The sequence below is a fragment of the Triturus cristatus genome, chromosome 5_1 (assembly GCF_964204655.1).
Source record: "Triturus cristatus chromosome 5_1, aTriCri1.1, whole genome shotgun sequence".
NCBI lineage: Eukaryota > Metazoa > Chordata > Amphibia > Caudata > Salamandridae > Triturus > Triturus cristatus.
In genome coordinates this window covers 704,621,840-704,647,273 of record NC_140587.1, presented here as the reverse complement: position 1 = coordinate 704,647,273, position 25,434 = coordinate 704,621,840, and the positions used below count along the sequence as shown (strand labels likewise).

General features: G+C 43.3%; 1 protein-coding gene across 2 annotated transcripts in view; it reads right to left on the bottom strand.

The window, feature by feature from the left end:
- Positions 1–25,434, bottom strand: part of NOL4 (nucleolar protein 4) — a 666,365-nt gene that overhangs the window by 205,074 nt on the left and 435,857 nt on the right. For both annotated transcript variants that reach the window (XM_085605684.1, XM_085605683.1), the window contains exon 7: positions 13,357–13,640. In XM_085605684.1, coding sequence (XP_085461810.1) covers positions 13,357–13,640 — 284 coding nt within the window. The remainder of the gene's footprint in view (positions 1–13,356; positions 13,641–25,434) is intronic.

Here is a 25,434-nt window from a genome sequence, read left to right as displayed (position 1 = left end):
GAATGGTGTGGTCCACTACATTAGCTTTCATGAGGTACAATATTATGTGGGTAAATTGTTTGCCTTCATTAAGGGTAATAAGACGTTCTTCACTAAATGTGGCAGGAGTGGTTTTAACAACTCTAATTGGTCTAAATGGAAACGAGTTACTCTTAAAATATTGTGATTTGTTCAGTGTGTCGTCGACTTTATTTTGTAAACTCTTTCTCAACAGCACAAGGTTCAAATGGTAAACTGGGGCTTTAATTTTTTTAAACTATGTTAATGATATTTTCCATAATAATGGGTTTGATTGATTTAATTATGTTATACTCCACCGCAGGAGCAGTGGAGGTGGTAGATGTAAATTCTGGACCAGCCAGGAATGCTTCTCAGATTTTTGCAATTTTTGATTCAGCGAAAGGCTTTAGAACTTTGCGGTGCTGTTGGGTAACAATTAGGTTATTTGTAATCTGTAATTGTCTGAAAATAGTAAAAGTTGTCTTTGCCTGATTTATTGCTTTATTGTTGGATAGGAAAGAAGGCTTTTTCTCATCTGATGGCCTTATAGTACGGTTTGCTGTGCATTTTGCAGTATTCTCATACGAATATGCTATTCTGATTGAGATGTTTGCATATTCGTTCCTATGCACACAGTGCCATAGGATCCAAGATGGGCTTATAAGGCCCCAACAGATAAGGAGTTGCTTGTGTTCCTGTACAGAGGGCACCTAGCCTAGCAGTTCAGGCTGGACAGTTGGGACTAGAGCAAGCCCAAAGCTGATAGACATATTGTAGGTCTCTGGCTGAAGCGGCATAGTAAGTAAACAATAGTCTGGAATTTGACCAGGGCAATTGCCAAATGACTGAGAATTTTTGCAAGCATTCCACTCATCACTCCTGTGTATTCCTTCTTTTAGCTTAAACACTTATTTTTGGCTTTCATGCTATTAATTTGTTTTTACTTTATCTGATGCTACTTAGAATTGCCTCCGGATCTGTAAAGTTATTATTGTCAGAAGCAAAAGAGTTTTAATTATCCTTTTAATCATCACTCCTTCTATTATTACATTGTTTCTATGCATTGGATTGCATTGTCGCATTACTGTTTGAAAGCACAAGGCGGCCAAGGTCGCCCATCATAATCTAGGAGCCATGTATCGTCATCCAATAAAGCACATGCTTCCCAACTGCTTCCTTGCATTTCTCTCTTGAATTATTGTTCGTTCTCTAGTCATTTCCTGAAACGAATATGTTGTCTAATTTCTCAGAAATGCCTCACATACTGACAATCACACTTATATCTATCTTCTTCCTGATTCTTAATCACAATACCTTCGAAGGTCACAAAGGGTGACTTTAACGTGATGTTTTTACCTTTGTCAACGAGTGAAGATAACTTTGCAGAACAGTCATTAAGACGTTTCCTTCCATAGCTCTCGTCTGGATGGGGTCAATGTCAGAGCGCCGAAAACATTTCTCACCATTAATACATTCTATGTTTTTGTTTTGCAATTTGACTCGTCTTTTCTTTCCACATTTCCTATCACTGGGCACCTGGGATACCATTTAGACATGCCAAGGTTATGTGGTATTTTTCTTTGTGTATGTTGTGCAGGATAATGAAGGTGGTTTGACAAGAAGACCAGTTGCACTCGAACATTAGCTGCAAACCAAGAGCGAGCTATCCAAACCAGATATTACACAAACCAACTGTATATTTGGAATAGCTGTAGTGTTGTTATTAAATGCTGACCATAGAGGAAATAGAGCTCCAGAAATGGTGGTAGGATGGAAATATTTGATTATTACATAAAACAAGAAAAAATGTTTTGGCAAGCATGGTGTAAAAATGCTCTAACCTCCTGATAAGAGAGCCTGCAAGTGTACATTATGTGTACCATACACAACTAGGGTGACAATGGACAAACTAGACAAAAGGTACCTCACAGACCTACAGCACAGCATGCAAACGGTCCATTCTACAGGTTCGAGGAAGGAAGTGCGGTAGAGCTATTTGGTATGCACCTGTACCCTCACCCCGGCTCTGGGGAGACCATATGACCCCTATCTCCCTTGGCTTCCAACTGAAGGCCCCACCAAACAGAATAGATATCTTTTTTAGTTCACTACACCCTCCATTGACATTATTAACCTGCTAGGGGTTGGGGGCAGTTTGAGGTACAGTCTTTATCCAGGCGCATTGTGGACACAGGGACGTATATTTTGTCCCAAAACTTATTAGAAGAAAAACAATTGATCTTTTTAACTTTTTTCTCTCTTTTTTTCTGGCGACTCTTGCCCCCTCCCACCCTCCCCTGCCTTTGCCCTGCCTCACCGCCTTACCGAGCTTACCTAAGCCGGCCGCCACTGCAGGGTAGTCGAACCCTTTACAAATAACAATAAAAATCTAGCATTTATTGTTATCCTTTACAATCCACGTTTTTTAACAATATTTTGGACAGTATTGCAACCCCTTTAGTGCTTATAACATGTTATAAAATTGTTCTCTATCCACTTCTGCGTCAAACAAACCTCTTGATATTTTCTCCAGTGTGTGTGTGTGTGCCAACATTATAATCTTAGATTTCTTCCTCCTAAGAAATTCAGGCAGCTTGACTCTTCATGTTCCATTTTGAAGGTTATTAATAATCTAACTACATATTAATAATTTCCACAAGGCTGGGACAATTTGAAACTTATGTGCGTGTGTGTGTTAAACAGTCTGAGAATGTTTAATGATAACAGAAAATCCTTACCTATAGATCTCTGTCATTTAACATACTTTTGCTTACAAAATTCGTCATTCCACTGTTTCCCATCCCCTTCTGGATCCTAGGCAAACCCTCTTTGCTCAATCAGGCCCAGACTGTCTGTAGCGGGCACTGGGTGTTTTCCCAGTGGACCGGAAGGGTGGGGGCCAGCTTTGGACCGGTGGGGGCTATTTTTGTTACTGGAGACCGATTTTGCAGCAGTGCTGCAATATCGCCCCCCTGAAACAAAAGCAACAGCAGTGTTTCTGCCCAGCATACCCCTCCCCCCTTTTAATTTTTTTCACTTTTTCATCTCCAGTCTAAGGCTGTGCTGGCTGCGGGTGGGCCAAGAGCCACCACAGATTGTGAGCTTATCAGCCAGATAGGCGGGGGTGCCGGGTGTGATGACTTTGTAGATGATGCAGCTGATTTGGAGATGGTGTGGGCTGGCAAGGGCAGCCAGTGGAGTTCAACAAAGGTGGGGGAGATTTGGTCATATTTCTTCAGGCCATTGTAGAGATGTTCTGCTGCATGTAGGATGCCCTTTAAGGGGGCCAATGTGGAGCCTGGGAAGCCATGGAGGAGGGCATTGCCATCATTCAGATGCAAAAGTATATGGGTTTGAACGTCAGTCTTGAAGTCGCTCTCTGGAGCAATGGTTTCACTTTGTTTAGTAGAGAGAGCTGGTATCAGGCCATCTTTGTTTTCTTGGTGGTGTTTTTTTTCTTGAATGTGAGAATGTGTGAATGGCGAGTAAAAATGAGAGATCTGCTACTCAGTGAAATTTGGGGTTCGAATCAGTTTGGGTTCAAGTCATTGAGGCAGGTTTGGCAATGTGGTTGCTTGCTGCTCTTGGCAAACAGCGGGAGTTCTATTTTAGTTGTGTTACGCTTCAGGTAGGTGATGTATCAGAAAAACAATGGTTCACTGTAGTTTCATTTTTATAATACAAACATGTATTTTCTAGTTGATGACAGCGCTATCCACTTGTCAATATCCTAATCTAGCGTTCACATACATAAAGAAAGTGCAAGTGTGAGAAATAAGTGAAAAAAGTGCATTCCAAACGAGTAAAAAGACGTATGACTCTTCAATCCTTCAATTACTTCTAGGCTTAGGGTCAGTAGGTAGGGTCTATATAGTCTATAGTTGACGGCGTCTTGACCTCTGGTTGTTAGGAGGTCATCATCAGAACAAAATAAGTTTAAATTAGGGTGCAGGGTTTTAGTTCGTATGGCATTCGGAGGGGAATGGGTAGATGGGCTAGTATTTAGGGCAGGGAGGTATGGGTGGGTTTTAGGGCAGTGGAAGGGGTTAGGATAGTTTAAGGGACAGCGCGGGGTAGGGAGGGGTGGGGCAGTGTAGGGTTTTAGGCCTAAGGGAAGTGCGAGGAGAATGGGTAGTTGGGGAAGTTTTTAGGACTGGGAGGGGGGTCGGGTAGGTTTTAGGGCAGTGGAAGTGGTTGGAGTAGTTTAAGGGACAGTGCAGGGGGTGCGGGGGGGTCAGGGCAATGTAAGTTAGGTGCAGGGTTTTAGGCCTAAGGGCAGTGGGAGGGGAATAGGTAGTTGGGTTAGTTTTTTGGGCAGGGTAGGGGTAGGTTTTAGGGCGGTGAAAGGGGTTGGGATAGTTAAAGGGACAGCGCAGGGCGGGGGGCGGGTAGTGTAGGGTTTTTGGCCTTAAGGCACTGAGAAGGAAATGGGTAGTTGAGGTCGTTTTTAGGGCTAGGAGGGTGTTGGAGTAGGCTTTAGGGCAGTGGAAGGGGTTGGGGTAGTTTAAGGGTCAGTGCAATGGGGCAGGGTAGTGTAAGTTAGGGTGCAGGGTTTTAAGCCTTAGGGCAGTGGAATTGGAATGGGTAGTTGAGTTAGTTTTTAGTTCAAAAATCAATTGGGTGGGAGAAAGAAGGGCTCAGATCCACTCAGCTTCCTTATTTCAATATCCAAAAAATCAATGGTAGAGTGGATCACTGGTCCTGGGAAACCAGGGTATTGCATGGACAGTACATTGTACCGTATAAGAAACCCTCATTCACGTTTTAGTTGGGATCGAGATTAGCGGTATATCTTGATTCTCCGCTGACTGTGGTCTTCAACGTGATCGCATAATCATTGGGTCAATCCAATGCTTCCTCCACCCGGAGGCTTTTAACCACTGGTTAATCACAGTAGTGATCGTGAATCAAAAAAAGAGGGATGAGGTGATCGTGATGAAAGAAAAAGTGTATTAAAATTCTCGTAAAACCAGTAGATTTTTTTATTGGTACTGGGTTCGAGACCAAGATAAAAAAGTATTGACGTTGTGCACGTATCTGACTGATTATGGTCAAGTGCACTGGTTAAAAACTGTGTCCAAAAAAGGTCGACATGTTTCAGCCCTCGTCAGCCCAAAAGGGTCTAGCGGGCTTTCTTCAGGACCTGGTGCAGAATGGGGGCCCGTGCTATGGGCTCCCTTGTGGATGTGCAGGAAAATTATCCAATTTGAAAGCACATTCAATCTTAATCCAATGGATTGAAAAAATGTTTGTGGGAGGAAGGGAAGAAAGAAAGAAGGAAAAAGCATAAAATCATTGCGAATTCATTCTATATGCAATCATAAAATGGCAAAGCTTTGTTAAAAGGAGACCCCCAGTGGGGAACCCCTGGTATGGCAAAGTTCGTCCCTCCTTTACTAGTAAGATGCAGATCTCGTACACAATCCATTTTGTCATATCCCAAAGCAATAGTATTTGATACTCCGACCAACTCCTCATGTCACAAACGATGTGTGTGCTCAATACACCCCTATGCGTCAAGTGAGGCTGAGGGGTTTTTCTTTCATCACGATCACCTCACCCCTCTTTTTTTGATTCACGATCACTACTGTGATTAACCAGTGGTTAAAAGCCTCCGGGTGGAGGAAGCATTGGATTGACCCAATGATTATGCGATCACGTTGAAGACCACAGTCAGCGGAGAATCAAGATATACCGCTAATCTCGATCCCAACTAAAACGTGAATGAGGGTTTCTTATACGGTACAATGTACTGTCCATGCAATACCCTGGTTTCCCAGGACCAGTGATCCACTCTACCATTGATTTTTTGAGTTAGTTTTTAGGGCTGGGGAGACGTGTAGGTTTTAGGGCAGTGGAAGGGGTTGGGGTAGTTTAAGAGACAGCGTGGGCGGGTTAGTGTAGGGTTTTAGGCCTTAGGGCAGTGAGAGGGGAATGGGTAGTTGGGGTAGTATTTAGTGTTGATGGGGTCGGTAGGTTTTAGGGCAGTGGAAGAGGTTGGGGTAGTTAATGGGACCGTGCGGGGATAGGGGTGGGGGTTGGTCAGGGGGAGAATGGGGTAGTGGCTACCTTAGTCACACATACCCCTTTACCATTCAAGCCTATACCACACACAAAATTTTGTGGTAAAGGAATGCGTGGTTAAGATGCATTTGTGGTTGGGCTGCGTGGTAGAGGCACACGTGGTAAAACCATTCGTGCTTCTATCATACAACTGGCCCCAGTAGTGCACATGGTTTGCTTCAGGGAGCCAAATGCTTTTTGGCAAGCCTCTGTCCAAATCGCATTTCTGGGCTGCTTCTTCAAAGTCAGCTCAGTTAGGAGGGCAACAATGGTGCTATAACCCTTGACAAACCTCCTATAGTACCGAGTAAGGCCCAAGAATGCTCTGACCTCAGTCTTGGTTTTGGGGGGCTCTCAGGCCATGATGGTTTCTAGCTTGGCCTGAAGGGGTTGCACCTCCCCCCTGCCAACCAGGTGTCCCATGTACACTACAGACCCCTGCCCTAACTGGGACTTACTGGCCTTCATAGTCAGGGCTGCCTGTTGCAGGGCCTGAAGCACTTCACGAAGATGGCAGAGGCGGTTCTCCCAACTGCTACATAAGACAGCTATGTAGTCCAGGTAGGCAGCAGAGAAGGCCTCCAAACCAGCCTCTGGAAGGTGGCAGGGGCTTCTTTAGTCCAAAGTGCAGCACCCTAAACTGATAGTGGCCTTCTGGAGTAGAGAAGGCTGACCTCTCCTTGGTTCCCTCTGTTAGGGATATCTGCCAGTATCTTGTTGTAAGATCAAAGGTACTCAAGTACTGGCCGGCCCCCAACCTACCATTGAGCTCATCCGCCCAAGGGATAGGATGAGCTCAGAATTGAGCCCTCTGTATTCCACACAGAACCTCAGTTCAGGTGTGTGCCGGGGGGCAGCTTTTGGTACCAGAACCACAGGACTGGACCAGGGGCTACTGGAGGGTTCTCTTCCCCCAACTCCAGCATCTTACGAGATTTCCCTCTTGATGCTTGTCCTCACCTTATCTTACAACCTGTAAGATTTATTCTTGACAGGGAGGTTGTCCCCTGTTTCCACATCATTGGTACATAGATCGGTAATTCCAGACGTGTAGGGAGAAGAGAGAGGAGTACTGTTCCAACACTTGGCAATAGTCCATCTGATGTTCAGGAGTCAGAGTGGGGGAAAGGATTACACTTTCCACAGACCCGCCCTTCTGCTTGGAGGCCCAGAGTTGAGGGAAAGATGTGTTCTCCTCTTCCTCTGCCCCATCCGTCACCATCAGCATGTGGAGCTTCGACCTCTCAAAGTGTGGCTTGAAGGGATTGATGTGAAGCACCTGGGGGGTTGCCTAGTGGTCTTAAGGTCCACCACATAAGTGACCTTACCCTTCTTCTCAATTACCTCATAAGCCCCAGTCCAGCAGTCATAAAGGGCACTGAGCTCCTCAGGTTCCATGACCCACACTTTCTGACCAGGCTGTAATTCCACAGTGGTAGAATTTTGGTCATACCACTCCTTCATTACAGCCTGGCTGGCTTCCAAGTTATCTGAAGCTTGCATCCTCAAAATAGTCAATTGGCTAAGAAAGGCCAGAATGTAGCTTACTAAATTCTGAGGAACTTTCATGGGAGCTTGCTCCCACCCTTCCTTCACCAAACTGAGAGGTCTCCTGACAGGGTAACCGTGCAGAAGATCAAAGTGGATAAAGCCCACTCCATTCTGTGGTACTTCCCTGTAGGAAAACAACTCCCAATTGTTCCTCAGGCCATTAGGCATACTTCTGTTCATTCCCTTTAGGGCCCTGTTAAATCTCTCAACAAGGCCATTTGTCTGGGGGTGGTAAGGTGTGGAGGACTTGTAAGTAGCCCCACACTTTTTCCACATTGACTGCATATATGCAGACGTGAAGTTTGTGCTCCTGTCAGTCACAATTTCCGTGGGGAAACCCACTCGGGTAAAACTCCCCATCAGCGCCTTTGCCAACGTAGGTGCAATGGTGGTCCCCAGAGGAATTGCTTCTGGGTACAGGGTGGCATGATCCAGCAGAACCTGGAAGAACCAGTTGCCTGAGGCAGTCTGGGGATCCATAGGCCCAACAATGACAATGCCTACCCTTTCAAAGGGGTTGCCAATGATGGGTAGTGGTTCCAGGGGAGATTTGAGCTTTTTCACTGTCTTCCCACTAGCCTGCAGAGCACAGAGGTTCTACAGAAAGCATCTGAGGATGTTCTGATCTTAGGTCAACAGAAATGTGGGGCAAGACTTACAAATGTCTTGTCTTGGCCCAAGAGCCCTGCCAGGGGTATTTAATGAGCAAGCTCCAGTAGAAAGGGCCTACCTGTAGCACTGGAGGACACTCGGGCTCTAAATGTCCCATGCACAGGAGCCTTAGGCTCACTGTAAAGGAGGTTGTCCTCCTAGTAAATGTGATAGCTCCCAGACACATCACCTGCTGCTTTGTATTCGGCCTGGCGCCTCATACCCTCAAGGGTTGGGCACTCACTCTGTGCCCTACAGAACTCCTCCCTGGTGGGTCCTCCTTTAACATGGAAATCAGGAGGTGTAGACAGGTCACCAAGGGGATCAATGTCCTCCTGAGTGGACTCTGGGGTGGCCACTGCAGGTGCCCCATCCATCTCACTGGGGGTACATTCAGCAGCTGGTTTCCCACACCCTCTGCCTTTCCCCTTTTTAGCAGCTGGCTGGGCATTATTCCAGGCAGCAGCCCTTTATGACTTCCTTCCCAGGCAGTCATGGACCTTGACGTTGGACAGATCCACTTAGGTAACCCCAACATCTCCACATGAGCCTTGAGCTCCACTTCTTTCCAGATAGTGTGTTCAAGATCATTACCCAACAAACAGTTCACAGGCCTTGCAGGGCTCACTGCAACTTTAAGAAGACCAGTAACCCCCCCCACCGCCACTCAAATAGAACAAAGGCCACGGGACAGTGACCCTCCCTGCTGTCAGTCACAACCACTTGGTGGAATGCATTACCTGCTCTGGGGATACCGTCTGGCATCGGTGTTTCTCAGAGCCTCAACACCTTGCTCATTAATGCTGACTCATTGTCTATACTTTGTAGTATTTGATGCCACATGGATCTTAGAAACCATCTCGCTGTCACCCAGGGACACTAGGGTAACCCCACTAAACTCCTCCCCATTAACTGAGACAAACTCCTCCCCCAGCACTATGCTAGCCCCCACTGGGTTCTTACCTCCATTGTGAGGGTGCACTCTTTTTGGACAGTTGGGATGCCCTTTCTAGTGTCCATACTCACCGCACTCATAGCACTTGGGAGTTTTAGACTGCTGACTTTTGTCAGGGTAGTTTTGTTTCTGGTGGTCAGACTGAGAATGAGAAGCAGACCCTTTCCCTGTGAGACATTTTGGGGGCCTTTAGACTCCTTATTTTTATCTCCCCCCTCTTTCTTCTCTTGGGAACTTTGACCACCCTTTTGGGAGTACCCCCAGGTACCTTCCTGGACACTGGTGCTGACCCAAATGACCGCTTCCTCAACATGCTTCCTAGAGTCGGTCATCATGCTATCCCCCAGATGTTGACGCAGCTCTGGGAAACAATTGTCAACAATGTGCTCCTTCAAAAATAGGTTGTACAACCCTTCAGAATCATCAACCTTGCTGCCTCTCACTCAGCCCTTCTGTGCCTTATCAGCGTAGTCAAGGAAATCCACCCATGTCTGTGTAGAGAGTTTGTGACTGGCCCTGAACCGAAGTCTGTACCTCTCAGGTGTCAAACCAAATTTCTTGACTAAAATGGCCTTCCTGGCCGTGTAGTTGGTCTAGCCCCCCCACCTCTAATGTAAGGCGTGTATCCCTCCCCACAGTGGGCACGTACCACCAAAACTAACCCCACCCCCCCAAGAACTTCTCTGGGACCCTGTGCACTTTCTTTTAAAGCCACTTCATAGGCTGCCATTCATTTATATATGTCATCCCCCACATTGTAACTAGGCACCATATCTTTGGGAATATGAAACCTGGGCTACTGTGAGGACACTGCAGGTATGCTGCCTCAATTATAGCTGTTGCTGGACCCCACTTGTAGGACTCTTATGTCCAGCTCTCTTAGGCTGTGCTCATGGGCCATCCTCCTCTCCTCCATCACCAGCCTTTTCTCCTCAATGGCTTAGTCCTTTTCTAATTTGGAAAGCTCAAATTTCAATTTCCTCTCCTGTTTCCTGTCCTCAAGCTTCTCTGGGGACAAATTCCTTGATGAGACACTGCTCCCTGCTCTGGGAAAAACTACTACAGCTGGCAAGTTGTTGGCCATTTCAACAGGCAGACCCAAACCCACATTGGCATCTAGAGTCAGCTCCTCACCCTTGTCAGAAATTTCCCACTCCTTGTCCAGGTCATCACCCACTGCACCTAGGGACTCTGCCCAGGCCCTTAGGGCTTTCTGCAGGTGCACCGTCCTGGTGAACCCCCTCAGTGAGACATGAGATTTCTTGCAAAAGACCTTTATCTGATACACAGTATAAGACTCCAACTGGGCCAGATCAAATTCTACAACTTCAGGTGCAGGTGCTGCCTCTCCAGATTGAGACATATTTTAGCAGAAAAAATCAAAAGCCAAATCAGGGAGAATTGAAAATTAAAAAATGGCAATTAGTACAGGCAGACAAAACATTTGCCAGCCAGGAGAACAAGGTTTGAATTGGTCTAAGTATATAGTTGTAGTGAACACTAAATTACTATAAGGTATTACACAAACACAAGCTCTATCCTAACCACTGATCACCAATGTTATAAATGGGGTCTCTAATTGGCAGAGGTTTGCACCCTGTCCAAGTAGAGACCACCACCCTAGTCAGGGTAGGTCAGATACACACCCTAAATTAACCTGTGCTCACCCCGTGTTAGCTTGGCACAGACCAGTCAGGATGCATGTAAGAGGCAATGTATAAAGAATTTGTGTAACACTTAAATTACACCCCAAAAAGATTCCACACAGGGTTAATAAAATAGAAAATATTTATCTGAGTAAACCAAGATTACAAAAATCCAATAAGTATAAGTCGAGATAAGAAGTTTTAAAGATCAAATGTGAAAACAGTGCTTAGAAGTCACTAGCGGTCAAAAGGTTACTTGAGGTCGCGAGGGACCAGTGCCCATTCAAAGTTCAGGCTGACAGCGAAGGAGGGCAGGCCAGCTACAGAACCCATCCAGGGTCTGCTGAAAAAGTACCTTGTATGGAGCAAAGCGTTCATGTTGAGGGTGCGATGCATCGATCTTTTCCACGCAGTCGGGTCACTGCATCATCATCAGTCTCCGTTGAAATTAAGGCAATGCGACGTCGTCAAGCCGCACAGAGCATCGTAATTGAGCCGCACAGGCTGTGATTCTTCGTCATTGAGCAGTCTCAATGTCGAATGGCGATGTGGTGGAAATTTGCACCCAGTGGAGGCAATGCGTAAGTTTTTGCAGAAATCAGCTGCAGAACCCACTTCTTAGGCCCAGGACTAGAGGGGACACCTCAGGCAAGGGTAGGACTCACAGATGGCAGAGTCCAGCAACACAGCAGGATTGCATGAAGTATTTTGTGTCCCTGAGACTTCCAAAAACAGGAGGAAAGCTAGCAAGCCCTTGGGGCCACTCTGGGTTCAAGTGAGAGGGTCCAATCCTTGTCCTTAGAAGGGCAGAGATCAGCGGACAGCAGGACTTCTCAGCCAAGCAGAGAAGCAGCTCCTAAGAACAGTTAGTCACAGCAAAGTGGCAATTCTTTCAGCAGTGTTATGTTATGTTAATAACACTTATATAGCATGCAAATACCACTGGTCTCTTGGTACATTTCCTTTAGTGAGAAATGATGCTAAATTCATTGACATCACTTCCTTTAGAGCGAGATGCTGGGAAATGCAGTTATGTTACTTTCTGTGCAGATGGAAGCTAGAATGAAGTCCGCTTCACTGGCTTTTAAAAAATATATATGGTTTTGGTAGAAACACGTTATGTCATTTCCTGTAGAGATGGATGCTGGAAATACAGTGATGTAGCTTTCTGTGGAGGCGGAGCATGGGGAATCTAGGAAATAGACTTTTATTCTGTTTGTGTTATTGATAGCATAGTTAAAACAGAAGTGACAGTGCAGCATCTTCTTGCTCTACACTCAGTAAAAAAAGACCCCATTCAGAATAACTTTAGGAACGGCTGGATTTTAGATATATGCTGCCACCTGGACTGCTGGGAACTCAGGGAGTCATTTCTGGCCGAGTTGGTGTTTTGTCATCTCCTCGATCTCAAACTGAAATTGGCAATATATATAAGGATTGAACCCAGTTTAGGAGCTGAATAGAATTCTTCACTAAAACATTATGGTTATTTTATTTGTAATTCAAATCAAAGGTTTACAAGTTTCTAGGTAAGTAAGTAAATAGATGAATTTGCAATAACAATATCAGACCTTGGCTACTTAGGGGCAGATTTACAAGAAACTGATATCCCTGCGCCTCCATACGAAACGTTTGCGCCACCATGGATGCGCCGTATTTATAATACGGCGCATCATGGCGCAAGGATTGATAGATGCGTCAGAAATTCTGACACATCTGTTGACCCAAAAGTGACACATTGCTGGAGTTGTTCATGAAAGTGACGCAACTCCAGCAATGCACCACAGCAGATAGGTGAGTTCCATTTAAAAAGCCTTGCGTCACTCCTTACGCCTGGTCTGAGCAGACGTAGAGATTTTGACACAGTGAGGCATAGAGTGACGCAATGAAATGTTGTAAATTTCACTGCGTCAGTTCTACATGGCTTTTTGCGTGGGAACGCCCACCCTACATATATTACACCTGACGCAGATATAATTTGACACAGGGCTTTACAACGTGATGCATCTCCCTAGATGCGTCATGTTGTAAATGCGCTACAATGTGGCACATTGTTTAAGCTGCCGCTTCGTCACAAAAAGTGATGCAACGGTAGTGCAAAAGTGTTGCAAGGGCCTTGTAAATCTGCCCCGTAATGTTTTGTGAAAAAGTTAGCTTAATTTTTTATTAGTAAGTTAAGGCATGATGGAGCTGAAAGAAGTGACAGGCTGGGAATCCATGGAGGCTCACAGTAGGTGACACTTCCAATCTAATCCACTGGACCCCATAATTTGGAATAAACAACAAATAGCCCCCTTAAAAATACCTTATGAATTTCCATTGGACAACAATAAATAAAAACATCTCAACGTGCTGCGGCTTGAGTCTACGTAGCCAGGGTCACAATGCAGATGCTGTGGGTATGTACATGCATATGGATGTCTCTGTCTGCCTAGCCTTTTCATATTTCACACTACTTGCCTTTCTTTCACAGAGAGTGAGCCTCCTTACCTTATTTCCGTTTTCCTGTGTTTCTGTCTCCATCTTGATGTCAGGCATCAGTAGGCTATTGTACGTGCTCTTCTCGTTAAGGCTCTGTTCTTCTATTCTGCATTCAGAGTTTGGCTGAGAAGAGACAGGAATGTCACTCAAGTTCAGAGGCTGCTCGTCTGGCTCCAACTTTGCCTGACCGTTAGTTGTGGGCTCGGTCGTCTCCTCCTGTGTTTCCCCTGGAGTAGTGGAGTTGGGTTGTCCAATGGACTCATGGCCATTAACACTCTCGGGAGCTGAATCATCTGTTAAGAAGGAGAAACACAAACATATTGCCTGTCAAATAACTGGTAGCTGGCACCTTGACATCGATCAAACATATAACAAAATTGATTTCTGGAATTCAAAGTTTTCCAATTTGCTACAGGTGAAACAGAGCCTGACCCCCCAGGACTTGCCCTCTTGCTAGATTGTGGTGGGTTACCACTCCATGGCTACTCTCCAGAACGGATCCTCCTCCCCCCACCCCAAGTGCAATGTCTCTATGTGGATGTGGAAATGGTGTACTCCATCTCAACAAGAAGAGGCCAATGCACCGATGACACTACCTCCATCTTCCTCACATTTCTCCAATGCATACTTGCTTTCACCCGCCAGCACCTGTTCCAACCTCCATGTGATATCTTCATGCACCTTCATCAAAGGTTACTGCATGACTGTTAAAAAGAGAGCTGTAGTCACCACAATGGAATGAAAGACTACACTCGTGGAGAAGTGTGGCTCAATGGTTAGAGCGGCAGACCCTGATGCGGGACCAGGGTTCAATTCCCGCCTCGGCGGCTCTTGGATTCAATTTCCCTGGACCTGATAATTCTTGCCTCGGTGCCTATTCTAATCATGGGTCCAACTGTGCAACTCTGGACAATAGCTTGCTTAATCTCCACAACGGCCCCCACAGCGCTAGGACGCCTGGCTTCACCTTGGGGGACATCTCACAGGAAAACCAGGAAGGGTTCCACAGCGGTATGAATACAGTGCTACGAGACCCCTGGGTAGAAGTGCGCTATATAAGTACAAATACATTTACTCCATGGAGTACCATCTTCTTATGAGGAGTAGTACATGTTAACCACAGCTGTCCATTCTATTTATCACCCTTACCACTGTAGATACTCAGCTCTTCTGCTAGATATGACACTATCATGTGAATGGGTACACTGTGGCTCAAAGGGCAGGCAAGGAGTGGTTTTGGAATTTTTGTTTCAGTTTCAGGCTTTCTGCATGTCAAGGGTAAACAAGTGCTACATGTGGCTCAGCTGGCTTTTCGAGCAGGATTTGACACTGCAATGTAAAATAGTATACTGACAGCCCTTTCATGGGCAATTTTCCAGTGCAGTTTCTTGTAGGGGTAAAGCTAGCCAAGTAACCCCTACATGCTTTTAAATATTTTTCCCACTTTATTTCCAATATGTAGATCACTTGATTACATTACTTTTTATTATTAGTTATTAAAAGGTTTGTACTATGCAGTCTGTTTTGTTGGAAAAAAGCTTGTATTTGTTTTCAAGTTGTTTGTATAATATATATATTAAAAGGAATGCATTTGCTTTACAGGCCCTAAACCCGTAGAATGTATATGACATAAATTCCAGATAAACATACAGTAACACAGTCTTATTCCAAGTTTCATTAATCTCCCACTCTGCTGTAACCTCCAAACCTACCTGGCCTTTTTCATGACATTTTTAAGGATCCAAGAACAACATTTTATTATCTGTGTTTAAAAAGTACTTCAGACATACAGTTCTACAACTTAAGGGTAAAAACAAATACCATGTGACCTTCAATGGACCTCTGAATAAAGTTTCCACAAAAGTGGATTCAATGACATGAAAGAAGAAGTAATAAACATAACATCATTGTTGTTCAAAAATGGCCTTAGTAAAACAAAAAAAAGTAGTAAATGACTGGGCCAAATGTGAATCTTAGTACACAATTCATAAGCCAAAGTAAAAGGGCATTTGAACAATTTGATCAAGCATAATATTCACCTGATGGCGATGGATACAATTGAGAAACAAGATGCTTCAGATGAAGGGTAGGCCTTGATGACACTCTGAGCATTAGTCAGAAAAGTAGAATGAGCCAGGTAACAGAAAAGAAAGGAGGAATGGCCAACACCCTAGCATGCAGTACAAAGGTAACAGACAGAGGGTTTCCCTAAGAAAAAATATTCCACCATCATTTTAACAGATGGCATCCAAATATCTTTGATGGATGTTCTCCTAATTAGTTTAGACTCAGTTTTGTCAACTATTATGCTAATTTCAGGAATAAGCGATTGAGCGACACTACAAAATTCCTTCGGCAGAAAAAGTCTACTATTTACATTTGCTGGTGTAATGTTTTAGTTGAAATAATATTTGCTTTGTAACATGAACATTTTGCAATTGAAACGTAAATACTGTGATGTACAGAACTGGTGTTTTCCTGGCATAGGCCGAACAAGGCATCAACTAGGTCTTGACTCCATCTTCGACTTCGAATGAACAATGTTTTCACTTCTCATCGCCACTACATGCAGTAAAATGTGCACTGTTGCTTTGCGTAGACATGCTGTTCCTGAAGAGCCTGGGGGGAAGTCTTCCTGCTCTGTATACTGTAGGTGTATTCATTCAAAAGGCTTCTATTGTTCATGAAACCAGATTTGTGCTCACATGTCTGACAACACTAGGTCAGAGGAGATTCCTCAAGATTGATTTAGGGGAATAGAGCTAGGATGGTGGTATTACATAATATTTTGTAATGATGTATTATGATTTGAAGGTGTGGTGATACATTTGCTCACCCTATGTTGATTGTGCAATTTCCATTGCTTTCTATAGTACATTTTGTTATAGAACGGATGTGTTTTCGGGCTCAGCCCGATGATCGTTTGGTCTCTTTCCTGTGCCCTAGAGAAGCTGTCCAATTTTTTTTATTGATTTGCTGTATATTCTGGACTTAAACTATTTTTCAGATTTTGCCATGCTGCATCTATTTTAAATGATTTATGAGCCTTATGCTTATGATTAAAATATTCATTTCATTTAACGTTCCTATATTTTTACCTTCTCTACTGCACTTTGATATTTTAATAAACCTTCACGGTTTCTAAATTACTGATCTCGAGCCTCTTTGAGTCAAGGTTTATTTTTATTGATTGCTATATGAAATGCTGTTTGACTCTTATCTTTAGTTACACATTTCCTCATGGTTCCTTGAGGACAAGAGCATGCCAGGCCAAGCATCTGACGTTTTATTTCGAACATGTCAGACTATCAGAAACAGTGCTACCAACTTTCAGGGCTTTCTAAAATGCGTCCTTGTTCCTAGGCCTTGACCTGAGGCAGCAAACAGCCAATAATGCTAGCAAACCTCTCAGAATTGGTTAGTCACCACTGGTGATTCTTTCTGTAATGCATGGCTCTCACAAACAGCCACTAGAGTTAACACTACATTCTAAATCTGGTTATTCACTGATATGAAGTAGCAAAAGTGGGTAACGAATGTTGTTAGCCCCGCTTCAATGTCATGAATTAATTCCAGACTGCTTTGACAGGCCTCTCTGAGAACCTGTCAGAGCAGCACTGCCTCTCTGCTCTGTGGGAGGGAAGTGGGCACAGGTTAGAGAGAGGGTTGAAAGGCACTGAAGGTGGTGTGTTGGGTGACTGGAAACTAGAGAGTGTTTTTAACATTCGGGCCAGGGACGAAAAGCCATAATATGTATGGCTTCCCTTTACTCCTTTGCACCTGCGTAGCAACTTAAAGCAGGGTCAGATAATGTTGGGGGCTATACATAGCATAAAATATATGGGTAAACAATGAATATGTTTTTCATCACTGGGTTCTGCATGACATCATAGACAACTTTGCTTTTGTTGCCTATTTAAGGTCAACCAGAACCTGTGAAAACATCCCCATTATTCATTATTTCCCATCTGTGAATTTATATTTTATTTATGGCTTCCATAGGAACCCGTTATTGTTTACACCAGATTCTAAATCTGATAATTCACTGCTATGACTTGGATACAGTTGATAACAAAACCCGTTACCCACAGTTGCTGTGCCATAAAGGCCTTCCAGTCTATGTAGACAGGTCTCTCTGCAGTGTGGCTTGCCTGGTTTGACTGAAAGCAGAAAGGAGGTTGAAAGAAGGTAGGGAAGGTAGTAGAGTTTGGTTAATGATTGCAGATCAGTTATTTTATTTCAAATTTGGGACAGGGAGGAGAGGCTATACTATGTATGGGTCCCACTTCACTCCTTTGCCTTGGCCTAGCAGTTATTGTATTCCCACGTGTTCCCCTATGGGGAAACACGACTGAAAGCGATAGAAATAGATCTCCATACATCTATCCGTAACTTACTTCGTCAAGAGTCCTTCCCCGCCGGCACACCTACTTGGCTTCGGTTCCCGGCTTTCGCGTTGGTATTGCGAAGGTGCCGGGTTTTTGTACTTCCGTATTCTCTGTGACACTGATTGGTAGGCGCTAGTTGGCGCGGTCACTATGACGTAATGGCACACATTACGTGTAGAGGATCATGGGACTTATAGTATTTAACTATGTCGGTAAAATCCAACAGAAAGCTAGATGTCTATATGCGGACATATTGTCACTGTCTTTCATCTGTATACATAAGGGCACTCAGTCATTCTAAAGCGCAATTCTTACGCGTCTAATTCAGTTTGTTGTATTTGAATGGTAAGTTATGGAATTCAAGGTATGTTTCTATGCTCTCTGACAGCGTAAAAATTTTTTTTACAAATAGAAAACACGTTTGATTAAACAAAACTATACATAAGTTTGTAATGTTTTAAGGAAATCGCCACTTGTATATATTGATATCAAATGGCTCTTGTTGATTGGTGGGCGCCAGTTGATGTACCGAGTATAATATACTGCCGAACGTTAAGTTCAGAGGATTATGGGAATTGTAGTATCCCACTAGAAAGAACAACTTGTACAAAGCCTATTGTGCATGAGTGTCACTGATTATATATCTTATCGGAAGATGACTGTTTCGGAATATACCCTTCTTGATTAGTTCTAAAAAAAAGGTCTTACTATTATGAGGTATCTCTAGTCCCCTTAGAATGGCCATTGGGGGTATGTGACAGGAGCTATTCCGTTCGTAGTGTTCACTGAGGTTTAACTCGTATAGGGACTGACACAGTGCGCTAAGATATACGATGATCACATTCATATATCTTTCGTCATGGATCAGAGGTATGATGCCTAGGATGGTATATTCTGGTACTGCTTTTTAGAAATGAATGTACAATTATATGACCACCTTGTTAAGGTTCCTAAGTTGGATATATAGTCTCAACATCACTCAAATGGGATACATCTTAACGTACAGGTATAAGGCCTGATTGTAATTAAATTCATTTCCTTCATCTGGTTAATTGGTTCCAAGGTATACAGTCATTTAGGCCCCTTTCGTGAGTTTTTAATCGGTGAACCCATCATTGTTCACGTTCCAGAAGTTTGCGTTGTAGGTTATTTACATTTTTAACTTTCTCTATAATGGTCCACTTGATCTCTGTATCCTTATGTTTTTTATCATTATAGTGTGCAGTAAGTTTAGTCGCTGTTATTGCACGTCGTATTGTGCTTCTATGTTCGCTAATGCGCACTTTTACTTTACGACTCGTCATCCCAATATACATTAGGTCACATGGGCACTTGATCATATAGATCACTGATTCAGAATTACAATTGGTATGTGATCTTTGTTCCCATGGTGAATGTAATCCTAGTTCTATTGTTTTAGTGTGTTCTGTGAAAGGGCATGCTACACATGAGCCACATGGATAGTGTCCAGTGACCTGGGGCGTTCTCCAAAGGGTTAGTTGATTAGTTGTTTTTGGTGTAAATGTATCAGTATGTACTAGTACATCTCTCAGACTTGTGTTCTTTTTAAATGAGAACATTGGTTTCTCAAATGATATTGTGTTAGATGTCAAAATGGACCACTTCTTGTTTATTATCTTCTTAAGATCATTAGAAGATGAATTATATGTGGTAACACATATCAATTGGTCAGACTGTTTCTTTACGTGTGTTTCCAAAAGAGCCTCTCTTGGTGTGTTACGGGCTCTCTTGTTTGCTCTATCTACAATCCTAGCAGGGTACATCTTTTGTTTAAGTTTGTTGGTAAGGATAACTGCTTCCTTTTTGTATGTTTCAAGATCAGAGCAGTTTCTACGTACCCTCAAAAACTGACCTACAGGTAGATTTTCCCTTAGTGAGCGTGGATGTGCGCTATCAATTCTAAGTAGGCTGTTCTTGTCTGTAGCTTTTGTGAACAGAGAGTTCTTAAGAGTACCTTCACTAGCTGTGAAGATTACGTCTAGAAATGATATTCTTTCTCTGTTCATTGTCATTGTGAAATGGAGGTGAGGATTCAAACTATTGATCCATGTCTTGAAATTATTGAGACTGGTCATATCTCCTTTCCAGATCAGAAGGACATCATCAATATATCTATACCAATAACGTATATTGGCGGAAAATGGGTTCTGTGTCCATATGTATTGATCTTCAAAAAACTCCACATATAGAGAGGCCAGGCTCGGGGCGAATGTACTGCCCATCGAAGTGCCGTGGGTTTGGAGATATATCTGGTTTTCAAACTTGAAGAAGTTTTCTGTGAGTGCCAAATGGATAAGGGTGGTGATCCATTCAATTGGTGCCGCCCATGGCCATTCTTCTTGTTTGAGAATTTCTTCAATTACCCTAATACTCTCAGCCTGAGGTATGTTTGTATATAATGCCTCAACGTCAAGGCTGACCAAGATGTTCTCGTCTGGGTTATATTGTATTTTTTCCAGTAGATTGAAGAGGTGCTTAGTATCCTGAACATAGGATTTGATCTTAGTTACAAGAGGACGTAGAAACCAGTCTGTGTATTTGGATAAAGGTTCGAGAAGGGACCCTATCCCAGAGACAATTGGTCTGCCTGGCGGTGGTGTTTTCCCTTTGTGTATTTTCGGGATTGTGTAGAATAATGGTATTCTTGGATCCTCCTGATTTAGAAAGTCATGTTCCTTTTTGGTAATCCACTCTTTATCTAATGCGTTCGCTGTCAGTGTAGAGATGGTAGTTTTAATCCGTTGTGTGGGATCTCTATTGATCTTTTTATAGTACCTAGTGTCTGCTAGTAAATTCATACAAGCAGTCCTGTAGGCGCTAGTACTTTGGATGACCGTGGCTCCACCCTTATCCGCCGGTTTTATGATTATGTCCGTCCTGGATTGAAGAGTGGTCAAAGCCTCTCGTTCTTTTTTGCTTAAGTTGTTGAATGTATTCTTCCTGATTTGGAGTAGTTCCACTTCCTTCGTCACTGCTTCTTCAAAGGCGAGTACCTCTGGGGGCATCATGTTGGTTGGAGGATAAAAAGTAGATTTACACCTTAAATTTGTGTGGGTCTTATCCTCTTGTGGATCCTCTTTGTCCCTAAAGAATGTTTTTAACCGGATCTTCCTGAAGAAATCTCCCAATTCACAGCGTAAACGGAATTTATCCAAGTGTGATGTGGGTACAAACCCCAAGCCCTTTTCTAGGACTGTTTCTTCGTCAGTGGTAAGGGTGATGTCTGTCAAATTTACCACTAGTCTCTCATATTGCTCGTTCCTGGTTGTTGGTCCCTGGTATTGCTCCTTGTATTCATGGTGCTCCGGTCTTCTTCCCATTGGACTCTTTTGTTCCCTCTTCTTCCACGTCTGCCTCTCCTGCCGCCCTGTCCTAAAAAACGTTGGTTAAAATCGGGCTGATAGTATGGACCCATAGGGAATTAGGCGGGGCCATGGAATGGGATTGGACCAAAAGGGGCGGGCCATGGGTACATCTGCTGGTGTCCATATCTTTGATTGTAATTGCCTCTTCGTTGTCTTCTACCCCTGCCTCGCCAGCTATTATTTGATCCATCACTAGACCAGTCGTCATATTCAGAGTCCGATGATATCGTCTGTTCACTATGTGCTGAACCTGAGTCCGAATTCTCCTGACCTTTATAATCGTCTCGAATGTATGGATAGACTTTTTCGTGACTAAACTTTTTTAGGTCTTTCTGTAGTTTATTGATTTTGCTTTGCATGAGATAATCTTTATGTTCACTTATCTCATTATTCACTTCTTCAAGCTTCTTCTTGTATAAGGATAGTTTTATCTCAGTCATCAATGAATCCTCGCTTATTTTGATTTTAATCATTAGAGCGTCTGCTAGGCGCTTGGCTGTATTAATAATTAAAATAAGCCAATCGCGTGACCATCTCCATGCGATGAGAGACCATTCCTTCTTAAATTGTGGATCTTCAAGAAAGATCCTAGGTGCATTAGTAACAAGTAATCCCGTTGGTGCTGTATTGCCTCTGAGGTACTCTGTCATAATCGCTCCATGTAACAAAATTTTCATTTGGTTACACTTTAATTCTTTTAGTTCATCCCAATTCTGGGCCTGGGAAAGGTTCTGACTGATGTTCGTGTCCGATAATAGTGAAGGTCCCGCTAAAATGGCAGATGCTATATCATCTGAATAGCCAATTCCAAATTGTTCTGCCATATTTATACAGATAGATAATGTATTCTATCTTTATGATTTTTTTTTTAAAAAGTGGCGTTGTCTGGAGCGTAAAATGAGTGTTAAGGCATATGAGGAATATCAGAGAGATATAGTGAGTTATCTTACAGATGATTTTTGTTAGTAAACCCTACAGCTGTGCGCTGCGCTAATCATATATTCACATTAAGGGCTAAATGAAAAAACTTTTTCCAATGCCTAGAAGGGTAAAGAGGATTCAGAGTTAGAGTAACTCCTCCTATTTATAATCAATTAGTCACTTTAAATTACTCTAACAGACCAACAGTGGTTGATATGGATGCACTATAGTGGAAAGAGATGTGAAGGATTTAGGTAAGGTAATCTCTTTTTCCTCACCAAAAGGTGAGCAAGGAAAATCTTCCTTTTTGTTTAGTTACCCTCACACACCCTAGTGGTGTCATGCTTCATCATCGGGTCACCCCGACGCCTATAAGTCGGGGTGGGCTCAACCACAGTGTTGGGAGCTCTTGTTAGACCTACACCTACTTCAGGGCAAAACATAACATCCTCAAGAGCCAGTTTGCTATGAGTATTTGAAACTTGATTGCATTAATTATAGCCTCCCTCAGCTCAGTGAAATATAGAATTATAGAAGGGTAACAGAGTTATGGGGATGTTTTTCACAGATGGGTCCTAAGTTACATCAAGTAGACAATGAGAGTAAAGCCCAACTTGCCTGTAATGTCACTTTAAACCCTGGGGTGAAAAACATCCCCGTAACTCACAGTCATCCATTTATAATGTTATGTTATGTATGCCCCCAAAATCAACGGTGCCTGCTTATAACTAGGCCTGGGCGAAGCACTACGCTACGCTCGCGTAGTTTGCGAAGTTCGCGCTACTTCGCACTACGCGAACTGCACGTAGCACAGTGCGAACACGCGTAGCGTAGTGTTGCGTAGTGCTGCGGTCATTTTTTGCTTGCTCGCGGTCCTCAACGTCAAGTTGGCGACCGCGAGACAAGCAAAATGACATCCTGGCGAGACTTTTTCCTTGTTCGCGATCGCGAGCATGGAAAATAAACCTCCCGGCGAGATTCCCAACGCGAGGAGGTCAGGTTTCTCATTGCGAGGGGTCGCGTATGCTCGCGACCGCTCGCGATGAGAAACTACCAGTTCGCGTTGAGAAAGCTGCCGCTCGAGTAAAAATCTACTCGAGCAGCAGAAAACTACAGCTCGCACTGTGCAAGATGCCATTTTCAATGATTGCACAGTGCCGGTTGCTTGTCCGCACTGTGCAATCATTGAAAACAACATCTTGCACAGTGCGAACATGTTACTACGCAGTTCGCGCAGTGCTACGCGTAGCTCGCGTAGTGCGAACTTCACTTTGCGTAGCTTCGCGAAGTGCTACTTCGCGAACTACGCCCACCCTTAGAATACATACGCGATCCAGAAAATCTCTCACGGTGTTTCCTTACATTTCCCTTACCTACTTGGGGTCATAACATTAGGGTTTGACTATAGAGCTACCCCTAGATGCATTTCGGTCCCCTGAGACACAGAAACCCTTCAAGACTTTGGTAAGGAAGTTTTCTTTGAATTTTTCTGCACAAACCATTATAAGGAGGGATAATGATAATCGTACATGACTAGAGACTATCATTATTTTATTCACAAGCACGGTGTGAGTGTTGAGTGAGTGCGAGGTATAGAGCGTTTTTATCAGGAATATATAGACTTGCTGACAAGAATCAATTGCCAGTTTTTGAGTAAAATTGCCACCACACTAATCATCTGTCAAGTAAAAATATTATGTGAAGATACGGATATGAGTGGCACATGTTTGGAAAGAATTGATTACCACTATGTCATAGACACAATTTGGCACGTGTGGTTTTTTGTTTATTTCCAAAGCACGCGTTTTGAGACACAGCATTATAGAAATACTATGACTATATCGTACAAATGTATGTTGTTTTGTTTCTTTGTTGTTTGTTCTTCTCTTTGCAGATGGAGGATGACACATGATTGATAAATAATCAATTACTGACACAAGGAGCAGCTACTCTGCCCTTGCACTACGCACAGGATAGGGAACCCCCCTTTGTCCTGTCTCCTAGGGAGGCCTACTTTGCCCTGAAGAAAGTCCTGGACCTTTTCGACCATTATTGGACTGAAACATGTTGGCACTAGGGTCTTAGGACCATAAGACTTCCAATAAGACCCAATATTCTTTTTTAGTAACCCAGACAGACCCAAAAATAAAGGGATACCGGGGATCTGTCTGAGGTGTTTTAATCTTTCAGCCCCCCCAGGTCATAAACTTCTAACAAGAGCTCCCAACACTGTGGTTGAGCCCACCCCGACTTATAGGCGTCGGGGTGACCCGATGATGAAGCATGACACCACTAGGGTGTGTGAGGGTAACTAAACAAAAAGGAAGATTTTCCTTGCTCACCTTTTGGTGAGGAAAAAGAGATTACCTTACCTAAATCCTTCACATCTCTTCCCACTATAGTGCATCCATATCAACCACTGTTGGTCTGTTAGAGTAATTTAAAGTGACTAGTAGGTCTGCGAATACCACGAACACCCAACCACGTCATTAATATTTCTTAACACTCTTTGACAACCACTGTCCCCAAACCACATGCAATTGTACATTGGAGTATCACCTTTACTCCTCATTCTTGACTTTCCCTTCCCTTCATAATCCCTCTTCCCCCTGCCCTCATTCTAGTCATTTATTTTCTGCTTTCTTTTCTCTATACTATTTTCAAGTTAAATATTTTCTTCCTGGTCAAATATCTATCAAATCTGAATAATGTTTTCAAAATAATGTATATCCTGACAAAATGTCTATAGAAAACTGTGAACAGCAGATATACAACAAAAGTGCAAAGAGTGTAGGTCATATCTGTCCTGATAAAGACCCTATAATTGTGTCTAAATAGCTGAAACACAAATGAACCAGCATAAGCACTGAGTAGAGCTTATCAAAAGTACATCTTCAATGTGATTTGTCTATCAATTACTGTCACTTATGAAGTCATTTTTGAGTAATATATATTAATTATGCGATTATTTTAATTGTCTGTTGAGTCGATTTTACACACTATTGTTGCTTTTTGGAAACCCATGTAATTACCATGCAATGTGAAATATCCTTTAGATTGCCCATTACAGTTTCAAAGATGTGCTAATGGACTACTTTTGTGTGATGCAATCTTCTTCCACTTCCTTTTCTTTTCTCTGTCAATTAAATGTCCGTCTGAACTAATAAAAGGTGTTCTAAACTAAATCTCTGTGCATAGAGTCGACAACTATGAAAATGGTGGTTGAATAATTTTACCTTTATATTTTAGCATGTCATGTTCCCAGGTGCCCACCAGGGTACACGGTTACCATCTATATTCCTATTCATTTGTAGCACCAGTGTTTGAGGACTTTTGCATCCACAGTCATAGAACCAAAATAAGATGTTGGTTTGCACTTGCCAAGGACTCCA